Source organism: Solenopsis invicta, chromosome 10, assembly GCF_016802725.1.
Source record: "Solenopsis invicta isolate M01_SB chromosome 10, UNIL_Sinv_3.0, whole genome shotgun sequence".
Classification (NCBI taxonomy): Eukaryota; Metazoa; Arthropoda; class Insecta; order Hymenoptera; family Formicidae; genus Solenopsis; species Solenopsis invicta.
Window position 1 is genome coordinate 9,497,993 of NC_052673.1, and position 27,442 is coordinate 9,525,434.

At 29.4% G+C, this 27,442-nt stretch overlaps 1 protein-coding gene across 9 annotated transcripts; it reads left to right on the plus strand.

The window, feature by feature from the left end:
• The first annotated feature begins 1,190 nt into the window (after window positions 1-1,190).
• LOC105193266 (kinesin light chain) lies at window positions 1,191-27,108 on the plus strand. 9 transcript variants are annotated; one of them, XM_039454452.1, is made up of 9 exons: window positions 1,191-1,289; window positions 1,386-1,837; window positions 13,096-13,462; window positions 13,989-14,154; window positions 14,271-14,986; window positions 15,879-16,082; window positions 16,537-16,548; window positions 17,217-17,336; window positions 17,580-20,773. In XM_039454452.1, exons 2-9 carry the CDS (start codon window positions 1,821-1,823, stop codon window positions 17,730-17,732), a joined length of 1,755 nt encoding a protein of 584 aa, XP_039310386.1. In that variant the 5' UTR covers window positions 1,191-1,289; window positions 1,386-1,820; the 3' UTR covers window positions 17,733-20,773. The 9 variants fall into 9 exon arrangements, with proteins under 9 accessions (XP_039310386.1, XP_039310387.1, XP_011155966.1 ...); XM_039454453.1 differs by having other exon boundaries at window positions 1,211-1,289; window positions 1,372-1,837; XM_011157655.3 differs by lacking the exons at window positions 1,191-1,289; window positions 1,386-1,837 and adding an exon at window positions 6,701-7,361.
• Window positions 27,109-27,442: the final 334 nt, after the last annotated feature.

The window sequence follows — 27,442 nt, forward strand, 5'->3', positions numbered from 1 at the left end:
CATGGGGAAATTTTCCAAACTAAGAAGTCGCTATCTTTTTACATATTTACAGTTTATGATTTACGTAACGACCAATAAGCTCTAGTTGTTTCATTAATCATGAACTGCAAATATGTAGAAAGTGGTGACGTCTCAGTTTGAAAAATTTCCCCATGGACAGAATCAAACATGGACATCCTTGGGTGTACAGTTGGGAGCACTGAGGTTGCGACACTTTCTTTGATGGTTTTTGGAATGTAGCCTTGCTAGTCGAGCAGCGAATGTTATTGCTTGGATCGACAAGTAAGAACCAATTACGTTCAAAAACCATCGAAAAAAAGTCGCAAACTCAGTGCTTCTAAAAGCTGTTCTACGATTAGAGTCCCTAGAAGTAGAGAGTCTGGACATTTGCCCCTAAAATGTCGGTGATGAATATGTCAGTGTATGTATGTGAGCTTTATGTGTGTGTATGTTTATCATTGTGTGCACTTGAACGTATTGTATACTGTTATCGCATTGGCTAAAGAGGATTAAACAGGGATCCGTATTGGTGCTGCCATTTTAGGTGCACAGTCACGTGCATCCAATCACGTGGAATCCACAAATGTCCAGACTCTCTACTTCTAGGGACTCTATTCTACAATGAGTTGCAAACGCCGTCGCCAGTTGCAAAGAATGGCAAGTAGCATTATTTCCGGTGGCAATGGACTCGCGGTTGCCAAACAAGAGTTGGCCAACTTTTAACTTTGGCGATAGCAACTGGCGATCGCACCACCTTAACCTATAAACTGAATTGAAAGAACGTGGCGGAGCGCGGCAAAAATTACGACAAATGTGATTTGTGGTAGAACAATTTTTGGTAGTGATATCTTGAATGCTAGTGCTCACATATCTCGCTAGGGCCACTTGCACCAACACCGATTAACTGCCGGTTAAGTGTCAACCGTGATTGGTCAATTTTACTTAACGACAAATGCGATTGGTCAATTCCGATAGAAAAATCAGCTGATTAAGTTAATCGGCGTTGGTGCAAGTGGTTTTTAAATATAAGAATCGACTATGAATATCGACTATTGTCTGCATAAATAAGCTTCTATTATGTTCCTCTCTCTTGAAAACCCCCTAATCCCCCCCTTCTATAATACATTTAATTTCCCACCCCACCACCAGATGGCAGTGTCTTGCTTTTTGTTTCCCATGTTAAGTACAGAGCTTTCATCTCTCATAGTATATGTTCCGTGGCCCATTGGCCGAGAGGTTCATCGCGCAACAATTCTTGACAATTCTGCAGCGTGATCTAACGCTAAACGGTAACCTTCCGTCCGTCTTTTTGCGTGCCGCATTCTCGCACGCCTCTCAGTAGCCTGGTAGAGCGTTGCAGTCTCGCCTTAGGTACATTTTTGTAGGATATGTGATGCTGCGTGCTGTGTTCTGTGCCCGAACCTCGCCATCTTTGTCTGTCACCGCCGCCGCCGCCGTCGTCGTCGCCGCCGCGAGAACGGTTCCGCAGAACGTGGTTCCGATGCTCGCCGATCGCCATAGTATTTTCATTGCGTGAAAATTCGTCGTGAGTTTTTATTATCGAAGTCGCGACGCTTCGATATTGATCACGCGAAGACACCGAAGTATTACGCTCTCACGCGTATCTCCGGCGTGTCAGTCTGATCAGCGAGAGAAAGAGAGAGAAAGACAGTGAGAGGAATCTTTTGGCGAGGAACCTTCACAGGATTTTTCAAGGCCATTTCCGGGACGTCCCAAGGATCTCTTCGGGACATCCCGGCAGCATCCCTGATCCGCGTGCCGGTGGGATGCTACACTGAAACGAGCGGTGGCGACCTTGTATGGACCATTCGCAAGAGTAAGTATTGTAGTTGACGTTGTTGTTGTCAAGGTTGTATATATCACAAAAGTGCTTAATCAGTCGGTATGAGACGACAAAAAATTATTTTATTGTGTCAATGAATAAAACGGCGATTAAGATCATATTGTGTAAGACAGAATTGCATCTGTTCGATTACTGAATAAACAAACAGATGTTATGAAGTGTAATGTTACGTGTTATTGATAGGGAAAGATAAGCCTTACATCGATTATTACCAATAAGTTTCTACATATTGTCATGTCTTTATGCGAGGAGGAATTATGCACCAATTATCACAATAGATTTTTTTATATTTGAAGTACTTTAATATATAGAAAAATAAGCCTATATTTATTGACTAATGACATTCATTCCATATATTGAGGATTTTATTGCCAGAAATCTTTTTGATAAATATTTTACAATTTCTTTTGATAGAGGAAAAGAAATTATATAGCAATTGTTGCAAAAAGGATTTTCTCATACTTAGAATTTAGGAAAATAGGCCTGTATTTATTGACTGTTATCGAGGCTTATGATCATATACCATAGGTTGAAGATTTCAATTCTAGAAATGGTTATAATAAATGTTGTTTAAAAGAGGAATTATACAATAGTTATTGCAAAAATGGATTTTTTTACATTCAAAATATGGAAAGAATAATCCTATATTCATCGATTAATGATTCAATTCATTTTTATGTACTTACAATTAGTTTGGGATTTTTATTTCAAAAATTCTTTTTTGATGACTATTTTATAGTTTTTTCTCTTGATGTGAAAAAAGAAATTATGCAACAATTGTCACAAAAGAGGATTTTTTATACTTAAAATATTGGAAAAAATCCACATTTATTGATTAATGACAAGGTTCATTTTTATATATCATAATCTATAATTTTTATTTCAGAAGTTGTCTTTTTTTCATATTCAGAATATTTCTTAAAATATTGGAAAATGATCTTATATTTATTGGTTAATAAAAGAGTTCAGTTTCATAGGCTGGAGATTTTAATTCCAAGAAATTGTGTTTTTTTTAATATTTTATAGTCTTTTAAATGTTAATTAGTTCTGAGTGGCATTTTAGAATAATAAAAAAAAAAAAAAACCATAAAAGAACCATATCTTGGCAATCCGCAAGTATAACTGGAAAACTTATCGGCTTAACTTATTTTCGCCAACAGTGATCGCGGAAGCATAACAGAGGATTAGCGACTATGACGCGAACAAATCTCATTGTTTTTTAACTATTTCTTCAAGCACACTTTAAGCAATTCATAAAGTTGAAAAACGGAATCTACGAAGATTAATAAATCAAGATAATAATTAATCAATAATCCATTAAGTTATTTAAAAATGTAAATCAAAATTAATTACAAGTAATAATTAACATTAAACTTTTCAAAAATGTCAAAGAATTTGAATGCAAGGATTAATGCATTCAATTGTACGTATATATTTTGAATTTTTTTTATAATTTAAACATATTTTAATGAAATATTTATAATAAAGAATTTTACGTATATCTTAATATCTCACTATTATATAATTAATTTTATGAAAACTAAATTAATCAATATTAGATTTACACATATCAGTACAGAAATTATTAAAACTTCAAATTTATACTAATAATAATATGCATTTATTTTTTATTAGATAATATTAATAATATAAATTAAAAAAAATATTCTTATTAAAGAATTTTTTTGATGATTTTATTGATTAATATTTTGTAATTTAACTGATAAATAATGAATATATTAAATCTTTTTTAATTAAAAAAGTTTGTTTTTTAATTTATTAAATTGGTTCATTAATTAAATTAGTTCATTCAAACACTTTTATTACGCCATATGTGAGTCATTTAATTTTTCAAGGAATTTAATTTTATTATTACAAATAATTATCAAGAATTTATGAAGTTGTAATTTTATTAGACAGAAATATGTGTATTTATTTGATGTGTTTATCATTAGAGTTTTAATGATATTTAGCAAAGCAGCTTTGCACGATCATCGTGAAAATATTCCGCTACAATTTTAAAATCCTTTCTCGTCGGTTCCGAGTGAAACTTAATAAGACTTTTCCTTTCTCCTCATCATTATAGTTTGTTCTGCTGTTATTTTTGTACACTTTAATTTTCAACTCTTATCATATATTTCATACATCACTCAATATCTAGATCATGCTGTACTTAAAGTAATTTTTTTTAACGTAGTAATAGTTTAAATAGATTTTTTTTAAATTACGTAATTATCAAAGAATTGGAAAAATATACGATGAAGTTTTTTATTTTATTTAAATAAATTTGCTACAGAGAAAAACATGGTTAAACTAAGTCTAAACCCTTCAACTATCCAATCAAATTTGTTCAATTCAAGCATGTATGTATTTAAGTTGCATATACAAATACTTGAACTGAAAAAACCTAATCAAGTTGGAAAACTTAGTCAAGTTAATAATTAATTTAACATCTTTTTTCAATTTATATAATTTATAATTGATTATATGTATAAACAGTGCAAATTATAGTAATATAGAAATTAATATAGAATTCTCTATAATAACAAAATAATTATTGTATAAAAAAATGATCGAAATGTATTATATGTATATATATAATACTTGATATTTTCAGGCAGATTAATAATGTAGTATTTGTGACATGACTAAATTATAAATATTTATATTTCAAATTGCTTATATTTAATCCGTTTTTCAATTTTATTATCTACTACTAAAGGTGAAATGTAGTTTTCTATTATTAAATTTATAATTATATAAAATTTATATAATAATTAATCTGATACTACTGATGTTATTAAACATTTTTATAAATTTTTTTTAAATAAAAATATCGCAGAACCGCAGCTTGTGCGAAATTAGATTTTCCTATTTTTTGAATATCTAACATTAAAAAATTTTTATACATCAATTGAAAAATGATTTTCTGTTTATTACAAGAAATATTACTAAAGTATTCATCGAATTTGCCCGATAATTATAAATCTGTTTATTCTTAATTTTGTTATATATAATTACTTTATATTTAATTTTATTATTGTATTTAATTCTCTCTGTATTTTATTTTTCTGTGTTCAATTATTTATTATATTATTATTATGTATGTTTCTGTTAAAGTATAAAATGGAAATAACTTTGATATAGGGTACCTATTATAATTCTAATTTAATAAATTGAATTTATACAAATAAGTGGCCGTATCATTAGTAAAATAACAGTTTCATATTTGAACAATTTGCGCTGGTACGATTGATTTTTCTTTCGATTCAAAAAATGACATGATTATCGAAAAAAATTGGAATGGTTAAAAATTATTAAACATTATTATTATGCAATTAAATGTTTCCACACCGGCTGACTTTTAGGCTATGTAGAAATCTGGTATGAAATCCATAAAAAAAGAAAGAGAGAGCAATATTTCTGCGTAGCATTGCGCACACGGATGTATTATACTACATTACTCGGTAATAGTGTGTTACTGGCTCAGTAGTCTGTGTCGTCACGTTGTGAGTCATCGAATGCCAGTCACAGCTGTACTCTCTAGCAGTTTGAGATTGCAAAAACAGACTGCATAGAACTTTTTTGCTGTGTGCCTATTCTGAGGCCCGCTTTGCATTCTTTAATTGCACGAAGAATTTTCAGAGACGCTTTATGTATCAAATATTGAAAATTTTCATTATAACAAATCTGTCATTTACATATAAATATTATTATCAAATTATTATGTTGATATCAAGTTAATATTAATTATGAATGTGAAACAAAGTTCCTTGAGAAAAATGGTCAGTTATTATTATAATTACTGAGTACAATGAAAAAAAGTAATATGAATTAAAACGCAAGTAGTTTGATTCACTTAAACATCGAGCCACGGGCTGTCACTAATATATGTAATTGATTCATTTAAATTTTATTCATTTCACTGTATTTGTTATTATCTTTATTTTGAATTTTTTTGTTTCACTAACACTGTTATTGAATTAACAAAATATTTCTAATTAGACTAATGCTGTTGATTCAACAGCACTTTTTTTCTGTGTAGGCGTTGTCACATTATAGATTAATAACGATTATTCCTATATTACTTGCGTGGGAACACATCTACATTATATCTCACGAGTTTCATTATTCTCTTTAATGATTTACAATTAAATAAAGATTGACAATATTAAATATCTTCAATTTCTGCACATTTACCTACACAATTTTCTATAAATATTTAGCTAAAAATAAATGTAAATTTTTTAAAATTATAAAACATAATTTGCGTTAAATATAATAATAATAAAACAATTTTAATTAATAAATATAACGAATTTATTAGGCCGGGGTGTCCTGGACATCTTACGTGAGTAATGACATAATTAAGAATTAAGGCGATACTGGAGTCGTCAGTTTCATGAATAAACTCGATTTACACACGTACGATTTACAGTACAAATGTATAAGTTACGAAACATTAACAGACGCTTACATACTACTTCATCGAGATTTTGCGTACACATATACACAATTTATCAAATATTCTATTCTCTAAAATTGAACTTTTCGACTTAATTCTAACGTTTCAATGTTATTCATTCATTTATTCTACACCTGACTTTGCCTTTATTTTACACAAATAACTTGCATAACATTTCCACGAAACAAATGTGTTGTGAATTGATCGATTTTGGTCACAATATCAAAGTAAAAGTTTATAAGAAAATCTGTAATTAAAAGATTTTTGTCTGTTCTTGGTAAAAAATGGGCCAAAGCCCGGCGCGTATACATTAGCATGTGTATTTTAATTCTCTAAAAGGAATTATATTTCTATAAAACCAAGTTACACGAAGTATAACTTGTTTAACGAAATGGTATTTTCGCCGGTAACATAGACGACTCCAGCATTGCCTTTAATAACATTTAAGAAAAATGTTAGTATAATATATGACGGAATAGATTTGATTCGACTTTGAGATATCTGGTTCTTAAATATAATCTGCACCCTGACTGCGACCTTACGGGGATGCGATCTGTGCACCCCCTTTTATGCAACCCCGGAGCGTATACCCTACGGAAGAACGTTGTGTGTGGCGCAGGCGTTGTACTTCCATCCCCACTGTCGCTCTGCACCCTTTTTCGCGGGTAGTAGGGATGGGCTCTCCACGGGGGTGGAAGTCGTCAGTGAGAGACTAAACGCGATCCCGCACGGTACAGTCACCGTAGCGATCGAAACTGTACACATAGTGTACACACATCCCTTTCCTTCCCTCTCCTCCACGTACACACGCAACAAGCTTACGCATGTACATAGGCGCGCATATTTGTATACAATCTATATTTTTGTACCAACGATGACTAGATGACTTTTTTTGTATCGTGAAATACGTCCAGCGGAAAGAATAATAATCGTGTACGGATACATGTATGGTGTGAAGTGGTAGAACCGGCAGAGTCCACCGTTACCGATGGGTAGGACGGATATGTCAAAAACGCTCAATGCTTATAGAATGTGAGTAGACGTAAAAAAAGAATCCATAATGCCCTCCTTTTCCTCATATCAATTTTCACGCTTGATTTCTCCGCAATTACACACCTGGAGTGACAAAATGGCTCGTATTCACGGTATCGCGATTACGTCGTGAAATGACAAGATGTATCGGAAAAGGAAGTAACGAGAAGGAAGAACATTACTCTCTTACGAGCCCGCAATAAAGAATCTCTCTCTCTCTCTCTCTCTCTCTCTCTCTCTCTCTCTCTATTACATCTGTCCGCATTCGGTAGAAGTGATTCTCATTCTCCACGTTTCTGTAATTTATACGTTCGCTTTAACGGCGTTATTTACATTTTACCCCTATTTTTGTTTGCTCTTTCGAAGTATACACGCACGCTTATTTCCCATTAAATATAAAAAGTACGAGAAGTTACCGAAATGCAGAAATGGACAAACTTATTAATAACGCTAATATGGGATTGGCAAAATGGCTGTAGCGATTACGGCTGTGTGTGGAAAATAGCGTCGGAAATGGCAGGCGAATTCAGCAGCGCGAGTTGTTGATTCTTTCCAAGATTAGGCTCGACTCTTTGTCGAGTTCAACGATAAGAATCATTCATATCCGATTGCTACGTAAGCGGAGTTGTGTTAGAAATTGCACCAACTGTCCTCTGTGCCAAGCATTGATCGACGGTTCGCATGGCGCCGCGACGTTATCGTGCTCATCTGCGATGTATTCGGAGCACAATGCTGATATATGAAATTTCCGGGAGCATCTTCGGAAAGCGATGCTTTGATGCACTTAAAATGATTCTTATTAATACCAGCGCGTAACACACCCGATTGTTTATCTAATCTTTAAACATCCGAAAGATTAAAACGCCGATCGATATTACATAGACTTTTTATTGAAAATGTATTTTGCTCTAGTGCTACAATTTGGTAAAATAAATTGTGTTAATTGATTCTAATTACAGTTTATCTGAGCCTCGAACTTTTTTTTAAAGATTAGAAACTTGGGTTAACACTCATTAACACTAGTTGTTTAACGTTGTTTTGTGACTAGTTTCTATCACAAAGGTATAAATGATTTATATGTTTAAAATATTATGCTTTAATTGTTAACATGTTTTTAATAATATTAATTTGATTTTAATATTTTTTTATTATAGTTTTTTTTTTATTTAACATACACATCTAGATTAATATATTAAATTGATATTGATCAGTATGGTGGAAAAATCAACTCAAGTCATAAGTATAATTTGGCTAATTTATTTTTTATTGAAAAATTTTAATATCAATGAGATTACGATTTATTACTAGACATAGAAATAAAAGTGTTTCAAATTATTTGAAAGATTTAAATTTGTTTGTGATAAAAAGGGAAGAGACAAAAACAAGTGCTGAAAAATGTTATATGTATGATAATATGTATAATGACTATATAATGGAACAAAATTATATATTTAATTTGGATTTTGATTTGGTAAAACTTGTTTAATTTTTTAAATTTATTATTTTTATTTGATAATATTTTTGAAAAATAAAAATTGTTTCAATCGTATTCAATGAGCTATTCTATACTACAATTCTCATTCTATAATTCAATTTTATAATACAATTTCTCACGGTCTATTGCGTGTTAACATAAACACGCAATATTGCCATAACTTTGATATCTCACTTCCTCGTGCAAAATAAACTTTTGTTATAGATCATTCGAGGATCAAGAATACGATGACATGTAAAGATATATTAATTTGAAAGTGATAATATTGTTATCATATTAACCTAAAAATTAGGTTTATCAAAAACACTTCTTCATACGATCTATTAATAAAACACACGTAAGTGGTAAGAGAAAATCAACAAGTTTAATTTGCTATTGCTTACTTTACTGCTTAAGTTTTTGACTATGATTAGCTGATTCGCTTACTTCATAATAAGATGTATTGCATCATATTTAAAATTATTATCAAAATTTTAAATTTTTATGAATTGTTCTATCAATATATTTAAGAATTTGTGTAAAATTTGAATATAATTCTCTTATTAGTGTTAACGTTATTTAATTTTTATTTGCTCTTAATTCTTACATGAATGTTACGTTTGATATGTAATACTTTGCAAATTTGATGGAAAAATATCATTACGAATTAAATGAAATTTTTTACATAAGTAAAACTCTAATTAAGGCAAAAATTCGTGCAAAAATTCATTATCTTGTTTAAAAGTTATTTATCTAAAACTGCTGCAACAAAGTTATTTTTGCTGCATAACCCATTATAAGTCAAATTTTTCATTGTTTTCTTCTTTGTAGCTGGTTTTGGAGTCCAAATTCGGGTATTTACGATCAACATTTTTTGTTGTTGATTGGGACAAAACAAAAGAATAAGCCTTAAGAAGTCTTCAGTTTTCAAATTTCGATAACTTTTAGCTGATATTGTAGAGCCAAAAAAATCTTAAAATTTTAGTGATATTTTTTGTATATTTTCTCTTCTTTTTTTTCTCTTTTCTTTATTTTCTTTTTAAAGAAAGAACAAACTTACATGTAATTTTGTATTTATTATTAATTTCTCGAGTTTTATGATTTTTGCGTTTTATCTTAAAGTTCACTTTAGGTTTATTTATGATTTATAATTTGTATGCGGATGCAGAGTACAATGTTATAACTTTGTTGGACATATATTGAAAAAATGTTCCACGAAAACATTTTAAAGAAATATTGTAGAATATACTCATATAAAATATATATTAAAGTATATATGTATGTACATCAAATTACATACATGACATAAATAGAGTTTATAATTCTATCCTGAAATCGCGTATTATAGATTGTCTAAAGTGGGCTTTGGCTGCATGTACTTATTTTTATATTTTACTATATTTCTGTATATAACTGAATCCAGTCTGACGCTTAAAATTAGACTGGATTTACAATTTTATCCAACATTTCTCATTCTTTTTCATGTTCATATTCTCACATCTTTTCTTCTACTTTTTTTTTACTTTCTCGAACTTTAATCATCTATTTTATCACGCTATTTTTCTTTTCTTTGTTTACTGATTTATTACTTTTTATTTTTATTATTTTTTATTTTTATTGTGTAACTTCCGATAATTTTCAATAACCTTTCTTTCAATAACCTTTATTCTACATTTTCCTGTATACAATTTTATCCATACATTATACTTATTACTTTAATTCAGTAAAGTAATAAGATTAGGTATTACGATAATTCATTAAAGTAATAAAGAAAAATTTTTCTTATTCTCTTATTACTCAAAGTCATTAATTTTTCTCTAATAAAAATTTTATTCATATAGACTAGTGTGTGTTGTGTATGTGTGTGAGTGATAAAAAATATAATTTTTTAGATGAAAAAGAAAATTAGAAACTTAAATTTTTTAATTCTTTTATTCGTTCTCATTAACCAATTAATTACAATTGTTATAAATTAGAAATAATCGTACATTGACACAAACTTAGCCACGCGCAGTTTTTTATTTACAGTAATAAAACAGGGTTAACATGTTATGAATATATCATAAGTGTGTAGATGCAAAAGATGGCAGGTAGTAGATAGCATTTCAAAGAATATAGCATTTATAAAGAAAACGATCCGTGACCAGATAAATAATTTTATTCATTTTTCGTATTTTCCAACTTTCTATTTTGTATCATCTTATCCCGCAAAATTTTTTATGGAATGCTTTTCAGGGTTGTTTTAAGGCTTCGAATCACGATCACAAATCTTTTGTGTATAATATATATATATATATATATATATATATTTCGATTTATTTTATATAATGGTTTATATATTGGTTAGCCGATTAATTCGGAGATTTTTACTCAAAGCGGATTACGTAAATGGGTCTCCATCGTTTATCGTCATTGCTAAAGCGGTTAAGGTCATCGAAACTGGTTGAATAACGGAAGTGTCGGGATCAAACAAATGATTTTGTCGTGAGGTCGCCACATCTGTTTGCGATACTGACCTTAGGTTGTTGGATGAGGTCAAGGTTTACAAGTGCCTGAAAATTCAACCTCGACCGAGCATCCAGGACACTAATCCTCTAAGATACAGCTGTATACCCATTCAAATGTACCTGTTTGGTTAAACTGCTTTTCAACTATTAGATATTTAATAATGGATATATTAAAACAGTTTTTGAAACGGATGATACTATAGAGTTTTTGAGATGATACTATAGAGATATTCTATGATTGGAAAAGATTGTTATTTATTTATTAAATCTTATGTTGATACAGTGACCAAATCAGGAATCATTGTGGAAATGATGTACATCATATACGATGCAATGTCGATTGCAATAAAATGTTTTACGATTGATCTCCAGAGAAAAGTAGTCTCTCTCAGCCGGTATCGATTACATGGCGGCGACGCGATCGTTTCTCTTCACCATCAAATTTCTTCTGGTTGCACCACAATTCTATAGGCTGTTTCACAAAAAACTACTGTAAAACATGAAAATTTATTTTTAATTGAAGAGAGATTTTTAACAAAAAATTTTGCATGAAATTTTAATAATTAAAGCAACATTAAATCTTTAGATTAAGCATTTAATATTTTAATCGTTGCATTAAAATATTTTAGACTAAGTCTTGGCACAGTTCGTTAAATGAATAATAAAAAATAATCCTAGTTATTTTTATAATTTTTACAGTTAGATGTTATTTTATTCTTTTTTTTATCCTATTTTTACATTATGCGAATTTTTATGTATATATTTTTGTTTAAATCTTTAATTGTTTTCATTTATATATAGTATATGTAAAAGTTTAAACAAAATTCTTCTCTTTACTATTTGTAAATTGAAAAAAACCTAAAGAAAGGATCGAATTGTTTTATTGCATAACTGTTGCACTAAACGTATTAGAGTACATTTGAAATCTGTCTCATAGAAATCTGTCTGAATTTTGTTTTGAATTTTTCTCTATTTGATAATAATTTCCTCAACTTTTTGATCTTGTTACATTTTATTTTATATTTTTTTTTTGTTATAGTTAATATTTTATACAATAATATAATATTTTGTGTTGATTTATTTTATACTTAAATAATTCTACAATAAATCCTGTAATAATGCATAGAAAAATGAGGTCCGTGTTTTAATGGTTATGTAAGAGAGGATAATTTATATCGAGATATATCTCCGTGAATCGCTCTGTACCCGATTCTGTCGGAATCGCGAGAGCGCCGCGGTATCACGATGCGCCGGCGTCGAAATATTGAGCCGACGGTACCGCGCGTAAGACTAGCACGTAGACAGCTTCAACGCGACTCTGAAGACATGGGGTAAGTCCTCTCTCTTCGTCCTCGTCGTTTTGCTCGCGACTCTTTCCAATCGAGTGTCGATTGCGTGCTCGAGTTATCATTATAACGGTTCTCCTGTCCTCAGGATCATAGAGATCCTGCGCCTTCGACCTTCGACTTCTCTATGTCGGAAGCGCATTGGCGCTCGTGCAGCCATGTTGCAAAGATATATAACAATGGTATATGAATACTCGATAATTTCTCATAAGTTACTTAGAAGCGCGAGGTGAAATATTTTATTGTTATTCTTCTTTAGAAATCAATTGTCCCATTTATTCTACTTTAAAATGCAAATATCTGCTATTTATAGTTTTCAACGTTTATACGTTGTACACAAGTAGGAAGAAATCTTTTTATATATTCGGCAAATATAAAATTTCCCTTCTTTTTGTTTCTACTTTCAGTAAAAAAATCGAGAACATAGGCAGAATGACGGCGATGACGCAGGAGGAGATCGTGGCTGGAGCACGGACGGTTGCTCAGGGTTTGGAGGCTCTCCGAGTCGAGCATGGTGGTCTACTACAGGGGCTACAGTCCCAGGACGCACCAGCCGCTCGGGATAAAGCTAGTCTGTTATCAAAGATAATCGAGATGATTGATCTGGGACTAGGCGAGGCGCAGGTGATGCAGGCACTTGCGAGTCATCTACAGATGGTGGAGGCAGAAAAGCAGAAACTGAGGACACAAGTGAAGAGGCTGTGCCAGGAGAACGCCTGGCTCAGGGACGAGTTAGCTGGTACGCAACAAAAGTTGCAAGCAAGTGAGCAAGCCGTAAGTATGCTGTTGCCATTAGTGTTAATCATAATTTGTTAATGTAATGATGTTATGTGGTACAAAAAATAATTTAAGTCGAGGATTCAAGAATTTTTTACCAATATAGTATGCCGATATTGCATTTCAATCTTATTTTTAACATATTAGTAGTACTATTTATTAGCATATTATATTAATACTATTTATTAGCAATTATATTATCAAATATAAATTATTATAAAGGTTAACGTTTTCCATAAAAAATTTCAATTTTTTTTAAACGTTTTAGATATATTATATTTCGAAGTATTTTTTAATTTCTAAAAAAAACTTGCAAATTATTTCATACAACTTAAGTCTTGGAATTTCACATTTAGATAAAATACATATATCTATTCAATGAAGTATATTATAATTAATGATATATTTATACTTTTTGAATGTTTTCTTCGCAGGGCTCCTTTATAAATATTTTTTTTATTAACAATACAATTTGCTATTCTAGTCATCAAATTTATCACATTTTTAATTATGCATTTCACAGGTTGCTCAATTGGAAGAAGAAAAGAGACACTTAGATTTTATGGCTAGTATGCGACAATACGATCCGGATCCATCGACAGAAGACGAAAATGCTAAAGATCGACCAAAGGACGACCCTGTAGTGGATCTCTTTCCTGATGACGATGCGGACGATCGCAATAGCAAATGTAGGTGAATTTTTATATCTTTGATTAATTATCGCAAAAAAGTCTAACGTTAAAATTTTTATAAAAATAATTGCTTACTAAATTTCTTTAATAAAAATTTGTATTGTTTCTTTCAGCTATATCTCCGACTCCGCCGTCGCAGTTTGCTCAGCAAGTGAATGCTGGTTATGAAATACCCGCACGTTTGCGCACACTGCACAACCTAGTGATCCAGTACGCAAGTCAAGGCCGGTACGAAGTGGCAGTTCCTTTGTGTAAACAAGCTTTGGAAGATCTGGAGAAAACTTCTGGCCATGATCATCCCGACGTGGCAACTATGCTCAACATACTTGCTCTTGTATACCGAGATCAGAATAAATATAAAGAAGCTGCGAATCTTCTGAATGATGCTTTAGCGATTCGAGAGAAGACGTTAGGTGAAAATCACCCTGCGGTGGCGGCGACGCTGAACAACCTCGCGGTATTGTACGGTAAACGAGGAAAGTATAAGGAGGCTGAACCCCTATGCAAACGAGCACTGGAAATTCGCGAGAAGGTACTAGGTCGCGATCATCCGGATGTGGCGAAGCAATTGAATAATCTGGCACTGCTATGCCAGAATCAGGGCAAATATGAGGAAGTGGAACGCTACTATCAGCGCGCACTCGAAATCTATGAAGCTAAGCTTGGCCCGGACGATCCAAATGTTGCTAAAACAAAAAATAATCTAGCGTCTTGTTACTTGAAGCAAGGAAAGTACAAGGATGCCGAGGTGCTATACAAGCAGGTGCTCACTAGAGCTCATGAAAGAGAATTTGGTGCTATCGATGGTGACAACAAGCCGATTTGGCAGGTACGGGAACATTGAATCACCAGTACAATGCAATTGCAGTGCCTTCAAAGTTACAAATAAGGATTCAATTTTTTGAAATCTTTCCAGAAGATAAAAGTGATAGCCAAAAGTTTCCAAAATTGTATAAAAAAAGGAGCATAGTTTAATTATAATTTATTCATTGTTTCCTTTGAAATAATTCCTATTTAGAATGAGGCAATAACTGGTCTAATACTTGTGATATAAAATTTTGCTACTGGATGATGTTATATAAAGACAAATGCAGACTTGTCTTGAAACTATTTATAAATATATACAATAACTTTAAGCAATTAAATAATAAAATGTGATAAAAATATTTTGTATCTAATGTGATAAAAACATGTTGAACAATATTCATATTGTAATTAAAAATAAAATAGGAAATTTTTTCATTGTAAAATTAATTATTGAAGAAATAAAGAAAAATATTTTTATATAAAGCAATTTCTTTATCTATTGTAATGCAAGAGATAAAATAAAAGTATTAAAGATAACTCATATCTTTTATCATACCATATTAATCAAAATTTGAAGTTTTAAAATGCTTTCTCATTATCCAATATTAAAATATTATATATAAGAAAAAAATGTTTACTTATCGTGAGGCTAACATGGAACGTTATATTTAATTGAAAAATATTAAGGTAAAGGAAAACATTAAATTTATTAGTATAATATTTAATTTAAATATATCTTAAAAACGATCGAAGATTAATGTATTGTAAAGAAAATAAGAAGTGCATTGTGATAAATATTGTTTGTTCACCAAATTTATATGAATCTTATATATTTAAAAAAATTTTTTCTAAATTTATATTAAAATTCTTGAAAATTTATTTAATTGTTTTCAATCTTGTGATTTCTATTTTAGGTGGCTGAAGAGAGAGAGGAGAATAAACACAGGAACAAGGAGAATACGCCATACGGCGAATATGGCGGTTGGCATAAGGCTGCGAAAGTGGATTCCCCTACTGTCACTACTACCTTAAAGAACCTCGGTGCCCTTTATCGAAGACAGGGTAAATACGAGGCTGCAGAAACGCTCGAAGATTGCGCCATGAGATCTCGAAGAGAAGTAAGTCATATTCGTATTAACTCCATTGAACTGTAATAATACTGGAATGAGTACTGATGACCAGAAAGCGTGCTGAGAGAGAGGGTCAATCCGAGAGGCGACCTCTCTTTGTTATACAGTTACATTAGAAAGTTTCAGAATACCGGCACATACGGATAGATAAGCGAATGATTTGAAATATTTGAATGATTTAGGCAAATTTTTGAATATGAATGTAGCGTAAAGAATTTCAGCTGTATGTGCATGTGCAGAGAACGGTTAGAAAGAAAGAGTGGCCCCGTGCATCAGAGTGTAACTTCCGTGTTATCTCAGGCACATTTTCTACATATAGACGTAATATGGCGGTGTCCATTCCAGTATTATTATAGTTCAATGATTAACTCTTTTGAAAAAATACACGTGTGTATTTGCAAATAATACAACTAACAATATTTCATGCATTTCACGCACGCAGCACGTGCAACAAGTGAGTAAAAGCTTCTCATGTCCGTATCAGATTATTGAAGATTGAGGATTACGAATTGAAGATTAGAATTGGATCAATCAAATAATTTTTATTTTAATCTATTCCATTCTGATTGGTTGAATTTTAGTCTCCAATTTTTGATTCCAAATTGCCAATGTAGTTTAATACGAACTTTAGCACTATTCTTGCATGATTTTTGCATGTTGCAAAATAACACTAATTTTATTTTTTATATACATATAAAATTCTTTTTTTCTATTAATTTTTTATTTTGATTTTAGTTTGAATAAACATAGTGTTAACTGCCATGTGGAATAGTGATGCATCATTATTACACATATGGTCTAACAGAAGTTCTTGATTAAATTTTTTTTCTAACTTACATATGTATAATCCATGAACAAAATATTTTAACAATAACTTAAAGTAAAACATCAATTTCTTCTAACCTGAAAATGAGTTGTGATTTGAGATATTCACAACTTGTTAAATAACTTTAAATATTTAGATTATCAGGTATTAATATCATATCAAACTTTGCAAATTAAAATGAATAATGTACGTGTAATAAAAATAACATTAAAATTAAAGTTTAAATAAATTGCTTATAATAAATGTACGTTTATACTGTATAATAAGTAATCATTTGTTTTTATTTCCTTTTGCAGGCGTTAGAGCTAGTGAATAAAGCACGAGTGGCACAGCTGCTGGGTGAGGAAAAGAGCTCCACCAGACGTGGTTCGCGATCCAGTCTGGCCAATAGCGAACATGAACAAAATCACGAAGAGGTGAGTCACTTTTTTTCCCGTTTGTTATTTCGACGTATAAATTAGTCGTATGCACTTCCGCATGCCATGCAGTAGCTGACACAAACACTTATAGCCGTCTACTATCCTTTTCTTCTTTCTTTTTGTTCTTTTTTTCGTTTCGTCCCGTCGTCCGTCACATCCGGCACAACCTGATCTGACCGAATTCTGGCCGAATCTCATCGGCGACCGCACACGCACGCATACGAACGCAATCGAACGCAGGCGAACAGTTCGCTGCCACTGGTGCAAAGGGCACTCCATGAAGGACAGTCAGCGGCGAGCAGTGGCCAGCACCAACATGATGCTAGTCCTAACAAACCCGGGTTTAAAAACAAGATCTTCCAAGCTTTTGGCATTCACTCGTCGTCTACATAGGCCGGGCGGAGATTCGGTTTTTTTCCGTTTTTTGTTAGCTTCTATTCTGCCTTACCGTTATCGTCAAGTCCGTTCTCTTCAGCTGCGTACCCTGTATATTTTCTAACAATTTTTATCTATCTTCTTTCACTCTCTAATGCTTTCTTATAACACTTGTCTCATCTTAAATGCAGAATATATAAATATTTATATACATATATAACGTACTGCAGCTAAAGAGAACAGATCTATTTTACGTACTCTCACTCGTCATTCGTCGACGACAATTTTAAGTACGATGTCACTAAATAGGTAGATGTACTTCTAGGGCGAGCGAGGACTTCAAAATATATTCTTTAATTCTATCTCTCACATAGTATATCTTATAAACAATTGGTATCAATCGATTGATTTCTGAATATCTTATTTTTTTTGTATTATAACATAGAAAACTGGTAAGATATTGAACATAACTGATCAAATTTGGAACAGATTATTAAAATGAAAAATATTAAGATATATTAAACAGGAATTTTTAGCTTCTGTAAATTTATTATTTTTGGATAACTAGTAAATTGCATTGAAGAAGGTTTATAATTATTTTTTATATAGATTAAGAGAATATTAAAAAAAGAATTGAAGTCGGATATGAGCGAAGGTGTGTCAGTTCATTGAAAGGCACGAAAACATGGTGCCATGTAATGCATATCTTAGCACAATATGTATGTTCCGAATAGAGTGCATCTCACTATCATGTGATAAAACGCGACGCCTAGTATAAATGAATCCTTCCAAATGAATCACTCAGTATAAAATTATTCTGCGAGATTCTGTTCTCAAATCACTGATTATAACGTCGATAGTTTATTTTAAGAATTTTATTCATCTGAGATAGTTTATTTTGGGAATTATATTTGATACACATTTTATCGCACATTTCGTAAAACTATAATACGATACTTTTCTGAGATGAGCAGAAAACTTTAGCAAAACTTTTTTTAGAAAACAACAAAATGGTGGTCTAATACGGCATTTCTATTTAATCGTTATACAAATCGAAAACTTTTTTACATGTTTTAGCATTATACATAGTCATATACACAGGGTGTAATGACCGTTTCAATTGGAACACCTTGTATAAATTGCATTTACGAGAAACTAACTTTCCAGATAAATGCTTACATACACGTCGTAAATATAAGAAATAACTGGATCGTTTCATGAAAAATGCAGGTAACAAATATGAAAAAAATGTTAAATACAGCATATCGATAAAAGTTAATTTATTTAAATAAAACTTAAATGTTTTAAATCTTAAAAAAGCATTAAGAAATTGGTGACTTGATGTTAAAGTAAACAAACACTTCTTGTACAATTTTAAGAAATATCCTTAAGGAATAATAGATTATATAGAATTTTTTGTGTTCATTACTCTAAACTACTTTAGAATATTTTAGGCATTATTAATACTTTTTAATTTTAGAGTAGCATTTTAAAAAAATCTATTAGAACCAGGTGTATAGTTCATTATGATTGTTCGTTAAAAGCTATATTTTTATTAAAAAAGTTTAATAATAAAATTTTTATAATGGGAACTGTGTCAATAGTTAATACGTGGCAATGAAATATCTTTACTTTTTACTCTACTTCTCTTCTTTTATCTAGAACATTATAACGACTCCAGTTATTTTCTTATATTTATAATTTATACAAGAGATTGCAACAATCAAACGAATTCGACGCGTTGTTTTGAAATAAAATGAAGAAATAAATACAATTATATAGAGATTCGTAAAAATTCAATATATACTAAATCTTGATAGATACAATAAAAAACGTAATTATATCTTGTCACACGTTATAGTTTGATCTAAATTTTTTGTTTCAAAGCGTGCTTATTTTTTTTTCTTTCCTGTCATAAAATTCGATAAAATTACGCACATGTCATTTAAGAATAAATTATTGTGCAAATAATAACTTTGCTTAACTATATAGTGCAATATAGATTCGCAAAGAAAAAGAAACGAAACGTATTAATTAATAAAAGTGCTTGATTAAAATAGGCAAAGAGACTATTTATGTAAAAAGAACTTATGAATCTAATAATTATAAAAATATTCTGTTTTTTTAATTCAATTCCCATTTATTATATCATGTATTTATATGTATTCATTACGATATAAATTAAAATAAAAATTGGAATAAAATTCATTAAAATATATCGGAAAATATATTTTAATATTTTAAATTAAAGTAAAATTGGAATACATCGAAAAATATTGACAATATATTCTGATTCTTTTCTTTACTTTGTTTTATAAAGAATTTTTCCAAGTTTGTAATACAATGACATGTATGTCTCACATAATGATATTAAATGTTTATGATAGCACGAAGCTTTATCAGATATTTTGTATTATAGGCAAATTGATTTTTAAAATTTTATATTACTTCTACCGGTATCTGATTGTAATTTATACGCGATTCGAAACAAGATTGCAGCAATTTCGATTCTTGAATATATCTTAAAGATATAAGATGTCTCGAAGATATATTTTATTTACTGCGATAGACATATTTACACGATTGTATAGAGAAAAAATAGATTTCAAATATAATTCAAACGTAAATATATGTCGAATGTATCTGAAAACTTTGTTAAAAGAAAATCAAGTTGCAATCCATAATATATATTTGAAATATATTTGAATTATGCTTGAAATATATTTAACATTTGCAGAAAATGATGTAGGCGATATCTCGTAAGATCTCAACACGGTGCATGTAAAAAGAAAAAAATAATTAATGTTTCTCTCGTTGATTTCTGCGTTGTGAGATACCATGAGTATGTGATTTCGATCGAAAACGAGATAGGAGTTTTATATATTCTACGAAGCGATATACAGCACTCTTAATATAAACACATTCTTTTTTAGATAGGATAATTTGTTATATAAATTAATGATTATTTTATTCTCAATTATAAATTAATAGATTAAAAATGATGAAGGTAGTGCCTTGAGACTTTAATAAATAATAAATAAATTATTTTCAAACGGAGACTCCCCAAAGTTTATTCTTAATTTCTTCTGCATTGTACAATAGTTTCAAAATCATTATTTTTTATTACATTATTACTTTTTATTTACTATAGTTACATTATGAGAAATAATGATAACAATAATAGTATATAAAAAAGAATTATTTTTTATTTTTAATGTTTTTAATAATTTTATTTTGAATTAAGATTTAATTAAGATTAAATCGCATCTGGAAAAAATATATTTGTATATTTGCACATAACTACGTCGAATAATACGCAATTGCACTTTTCATTAAACGTAGATATGTGGTCTTTTAATCGTTTTTAAACATTAATTATTTTATTATGTATTAGATCGAAAAATGAATGCTTTATAAGATATTTCATGTTTCGTGTGTATGAAATGTGAATTATTCTCAATTTCTAACGATTTTATCTACATAATTTTATATAAAGAAGAATGAGAAGAGTAGAATTGATGTGTAAGAAAGAAAATATATTCTATTTTTAAAAATAAGGATGATTTTGAAATCTTGGATATACTTTTTCATCTGTAACGTCTATATTAACTGCAAGATGCTCTGAAAACAAGTAATTTTTAACCAAAGCGTCTTTAATGAAATTTGTATTTTAAAATCTTGTTAATGATAATAATTGTCAACAATTTAACATGCGCGCGTGCGCGTGCGTGCACACACATATATATATACACACACATGTATATATACAAAAGAAGTTTACAACTGAAAATAAGTACTATAGACTCCATTTATTCTAGATCCTTATTTATATTGAAACGGCTCTCTTCTTAACTGTAATTTTTATTTTAAACCACACTTGAGTTAAAATTTTTTTCGTATCTCGTATGTATAGAGTGAAAAAATGGATAAAAGACAAAATGCGCAATCTTATTTATTTAATTAAAGATTCAGGTTGTACATGTTTGCGATTGAGGATTAAAGGCAGGTCCTAAAATAAAAAAGTAGTTTAGTCCTAATTTGCTAATGCTAGAATAAAAGGATTCTATTGTCTATTTGATCTGGAACGCCAGGAAGGCATGTAGAAAAGCTATAATATGGAACGTATAATGTAATATGTTGGTAATGAATGGAATATTGTGCATCAGTCTTTTTCGCACGCAAAACTTGTGCTTTACTATACCGTTCGTTCGTTGGATCAACTTGCCGTTGTCGTTTTTGTTTCGCTTTTGATTCTTGAGTATATATTGAGCGGAACAACATACAAGATGAGGATGACGATGGCATTGCGGAAATACTCCCGACGACGAATGGATAAACAATTAAGGTGCGTATTTTTTTTGTAGAAAAATATATAGTTTTTCTTTTCTACATTATTAGTGCACAGAGTATAACTGGTTGTGATTATATCCTTGATTGTTTCCGTCACAATCTCTTTTAAGTGAACAAACGTTTTCTGCTGATAAAGGAAGAAACAAGTCAATAAAGATGATACTTCTTTCTGAAGATATATTTTTTTAAATATAAATTTATAACATCAATCTATTGTTCTAAGTAATTAGGTTACTCCATATTGAAAATAAACTAAAATTATCATTGGCATACAATATCTACCTATTTAACTTTTAAAAGGTATCATCTTCACGTTCACTTATTTCTTCTCATTTTGCAATAATTAATAAATGCTCTTGATATTCACAAATAATAATCATAAATAATGCTAAATACAAATATAATAGCAATAATTCAGTTGAATATAATAATTAGATTCTAGAAAAGGGATACTAATATCAATATAACTATGTAATCAACAAACTCGCAGAAGGAGTAAATTGTAAATTTGTTATTGTGTGGAATTGCATGTCGGAACAATAATTATGTATTATAATTGTGTAATTGTCTCCGTGATTTTTGTGTGCTTGCTATGACGATGAGATATAAATACTTAGTTAATTTAATACTGTGCGCTTCTTTCAGCAGTGTTATTTAATATTTGATAAAATATAATTATAAAACATCTTGTGTCATCAATTAGAATGGAATTAATATACAAATCATAGAATTATTCCAAAAGAATAAAATATACAAAAAGCAAATAATCATATAAAGGGTAAAATATTTCTTGTATTATTATTATTATTGTTATATTATTTTCTTTGTAGAAACTAGGAAAATAATAAATTTACATTAATATATATTTGAAACTGTTAAAATATTATTTTATTTGCATAATTGTTATCTATATTTTAAACTAAATATATTAACGATTTAATGATCATAATTTATTTTGTCTATATCGATTTATTTATTGCAGTCATTCCAAAATTTTCTTAAATTATTATTTTTCTAAATTTAATTTTTAGCACTGCATTATTCATAACATTATTTATAGTAATAATTGAAGACACGAGATTTGTCCCGTTTTTGAAGGCCCTTAGACTTAAAACTTGTTTCCGTTCTGTTGCAGGACTGGAAATACGCCTTTCGCGCGAAATAAAGACGTTCATTGACAAGAACTACTAAAATATAATGTCAATGTGCGAATGATAAGAGATGAAAAGAGACTCTGCATTGATTGATGAGGTTCATTATGTCCGGATCACCGTTCACGTAACACAGCACACATTCCAGCTGCTTCTCTCTAACGAAAATTCACTTTATGCGAGCTAGCTCAACGTTGTTGCTCACTCGTAGCTTCATGCGGACGATTTTGCTATGACGCGTATTACTTTTTACTGTATTTCGAAAGCTTATTTGAATGAATTTGGAAGATATCAAGTAATCGAATCAAAATCCAAAAAAATCCTAGTCATTTATCTCGTATACATTGGCAAAATAATGCAGATATACATTATTTCGGGATTTTCTCATTTATTCAATATCTTCAATATTCGTAATCTTCAATATTCACATATAGATGACAATTATATATTATAAATTTCTCAAATGAAAAATATGCTTCTTTTTGTCATGATAATTAAAAAAAAACTTCTGAACAAACTGTTTTAAAATTAGTTTTAAAAGTCAATATCTCGAAAGATGAATATCTCGAAAAAAACTCCGAAATTCTTATAAATAGTATTTTTTAAGCAAAAATTATGTTTTTATAAATCTACTTTAGAAATATGAACTTGAGATCTAAACGTTTTTCAATTTGTGATTGTAATAGAAAAATAACTTAAAAGGTTAACACTCAATGATGTACAGCGGAATTGTGAGCGCAAAAATTGTCTATTTATTTATCGAATTGCTATTCAAGACATATAAACACATTTAATTAATTTAAGTACAATAGATATACAGGTACATGATGCTTTTTTTGCGCTGGATTGTATGCAAGCTAATAAATTGAAATATGCGCAACGTTTCTCATATTTTTTAGCTCATATGAAATTTAAAAGATTGCATCATCTACCGTAGGCTGTACAATTGTAATTTCAAAGGTTGCAGTAATTTTGATTTAGATAAATTTTAGTGCACGTCAAATTCTTGAGATTGTCCTCGTGACTTTACACACGTTCCACAGTTCATTAGCAAAGTTTTATAACTTTTCCGTCCGCAAGTGTACGCATAGTTGGCATCAAAAAGATTGATATTCTGAATCACTTTCATACTTGATATTCAATAGGAAAATTTATTTTGTGTGAAACAAAGTTACTGACAAAACGTGAAAAATTCTCATCTTGGGTTTTTTTATTTAGTTCTTAATTGATATTTCTACTTTGCAACTTGTGTACTGGTGACTCAAGTCGACTCCAACTAACTCTATTTCGAATTAAAAGATAGAATAGAAAAAATGTTTCTAAACTAAATAAATGTAAATTAATAAGTAACTTTGTTGATAAATGTATATAAATATATTTTTTTGAATGTAGTCTTAAAAATGTATTTAAAATATAATTGAAATGTAACACACAATACAGCTTTTATGTTCATATTAGAGAATTATATTGTTATTCCAAAAATTCTATTATATATCTGATATCTTCTATATCTGATAAATACTTGTTATTTGTTAGATTCAGCTTGAATCGATTAACTTAAATTGATCTAAGTGTCACTAGAAGTTATATAAGTAGGAAGCATCTTTCTTGTTTCATAGATATATTTTAGAATTATTTCGAAAAAAATTTTAAACTTTACCTTTTTAATGCCAACTGCACACTTAAGAGTTTTAAATATCAAAGTAAAACTTATATTTTGTTAACGTATCATTTCTTAATTATTAGTGTCTCGTCATTCTCGAATCTCTATTAATCTGAAAAGACGTGAGAACGATTATTATCTTACAATCTTGAGAATTTTTAACAAAAGTTATGTTGTACTATTTATTGTCTTCTTTTAAATGTCGTTGAAATTTTGGAACACACGGAAGAAATTAAGTATTAAGCAAATCGACGAATCGCAATTAAGCTTTCTCCCAGAATTCCCATTCGATCTCTTATACTCGAAAATATTCGACGCAATTATATATTGTAAAATAATTGCATAATATTTAATGATTTTAATATCGGATTTATATGCTTAATTTACCAATCTCGGCATCCAATGTTGGAAGAATAGAAAAATATTGAATATTTATTTATTCGACATTTTCGATATAAATTTTATCTTTTTAAAGGCTTTTATTTATTTTTTTTATTACTTTCAATGTTCGACGTTATCATTTTTGTTTCACTTTTTGTTTTACGCCTTTGATAGTTCCAATTTATGTGCCTGAGAGCTTGAAGGCCTAAATTCTTAGTTTTCATTGAATTTAGCAGATATTAATCATCAACAAACACTATAAAATCTTTCATACTCCATAAAATTTTCTAGATTTTGTTTGTCTAGGAAAGAGTTTTTTTAAACCTTTTAATAGTAATAATAGATTAAATTTAGTTTTTATAAAAGATTTTCAGAAAAGATTTATTGGTTTCTGATAAATCTTTTTTTCCAATGAATATTTTCTAATAAAGTTATAGGTTCCGTGGTATTAAAGATTTAATTTTACAGTGTCTGTTGATGATTAAACACTTTTTTTACGAGTGGGACTTGGTATTATTCTTAATGAAATAATATAGGTTAAAGTTATAATTTAACAAGGAATTAATAAGTCAAAGAGATATAACGAGTTTAAAACTTATCTTCTGGAATTATTTAACGTGTTTTATTTTTGTGGCCTGTATTATTTTAGGATTTATACACATATAATACTTTAATATAATACAATGGCGAAAATAGTAGAATGATAAAAAGAATTGTCCGATAATTTCATTCTTTAAATATAGATACATCAATGCATATACAATATAAAGTTTTCCTTGATACTATGTATTGTTTTACATTCGATTCTTTTTATCATTCTCTGTTTAGTATTGAGCTCATGTCATCGAGAAGCGAATGCTTTACTTACAAGATATCTCATCTCATATCAGAATGTATCAAGAGAGAAATATAAAATATTTCGTAATTATTTTTCGTTATTCTTTTGAAGATATTTTTTTTAATTTTGGAATCTTTATCCGACATAAAAATCATGCCACTTAAAACAAAGCAATTTTTATTTGAAATTTTCCATTGCATGCTTTGTTTTTGAAATATTTAAAATAGTCATTTAAAATTGAGTTATATTTGTATATAACAAGCAATTATCATTTACATAGTTATAATATGATTTAGAAAATGAAGTGATTAGGTATATTATCTTTTTATTTTTAAATTTTATTTAATAAACATATAAAAATCGAATATTTATTTTATTTAATAAGGTAAAAATTTTAAAATTTGAAGATAAATGCTTATATTTTTATATAAAGAAAAATAAATTAATAAAAAATCTATGTTGGATTCCGAAATATGATTTGTTGTACTAATGAAAGATAAATTTAATAATTTCCTATTAATATTTTAATGAATAAAGTCTACAAAATTATCTTTTTGCTGAAATAATTAATTTGTTTAAAAAACAAAATTTTTTGTTCTGTTATTCGTATCAAAATTTTGATTTTTTTTTTCATTTTCTATATAGGATAAATAGAATGAGCGCTTTTTCCCTGTATAAAAAGATCTATACAGATCACTATGTCATCGTGAAAAAACGCAGCCTGGAACTAATATCATTACATCTATGAAGAATTTTTCTAAGATAACGATGCTTTTGTATTCAGTATGAATGAAACCAGAAGATAGTCTATAAATAATATTCGAGAAGTATATTATTGGTTCACGAATGATACATATATATGGATAGGTACTGTTTTATTATACACGCGGTTGCATAATATTAATGGAGCTTTCGAAGCGTATTGTAGCTCTCAGGTGCAAATATAATGTTATTTAATGACATGCATACATGTATAAGTTTTAATTTATAATAAATATTTCCACTTACGTATCCTATTTCCTTCAATATTAAAACAAAATCGTGGGGGAGAAATCTATTTATATTTTTTTTACTAAAGTTTTAAACATCATAACAAAATAATAAGCAAGCTACTAAAAATTTGCAGATTTGAATATTCAACTAATGTACGATACATTATTTAACTGTACATTATTTAATGTACAATTTTTAATAGAATACATTAAAGCAGATTTAATCTAGGATTTTTTGTTTAAGTTGTAAAAAATTTGTTTAATTATTGTATTACTTTAATTATTATAATTTTAAATTTGAATTTTCGGCAAGTATCAATATTTTTAATAAGTATGTGCTGGACATTTTTTGT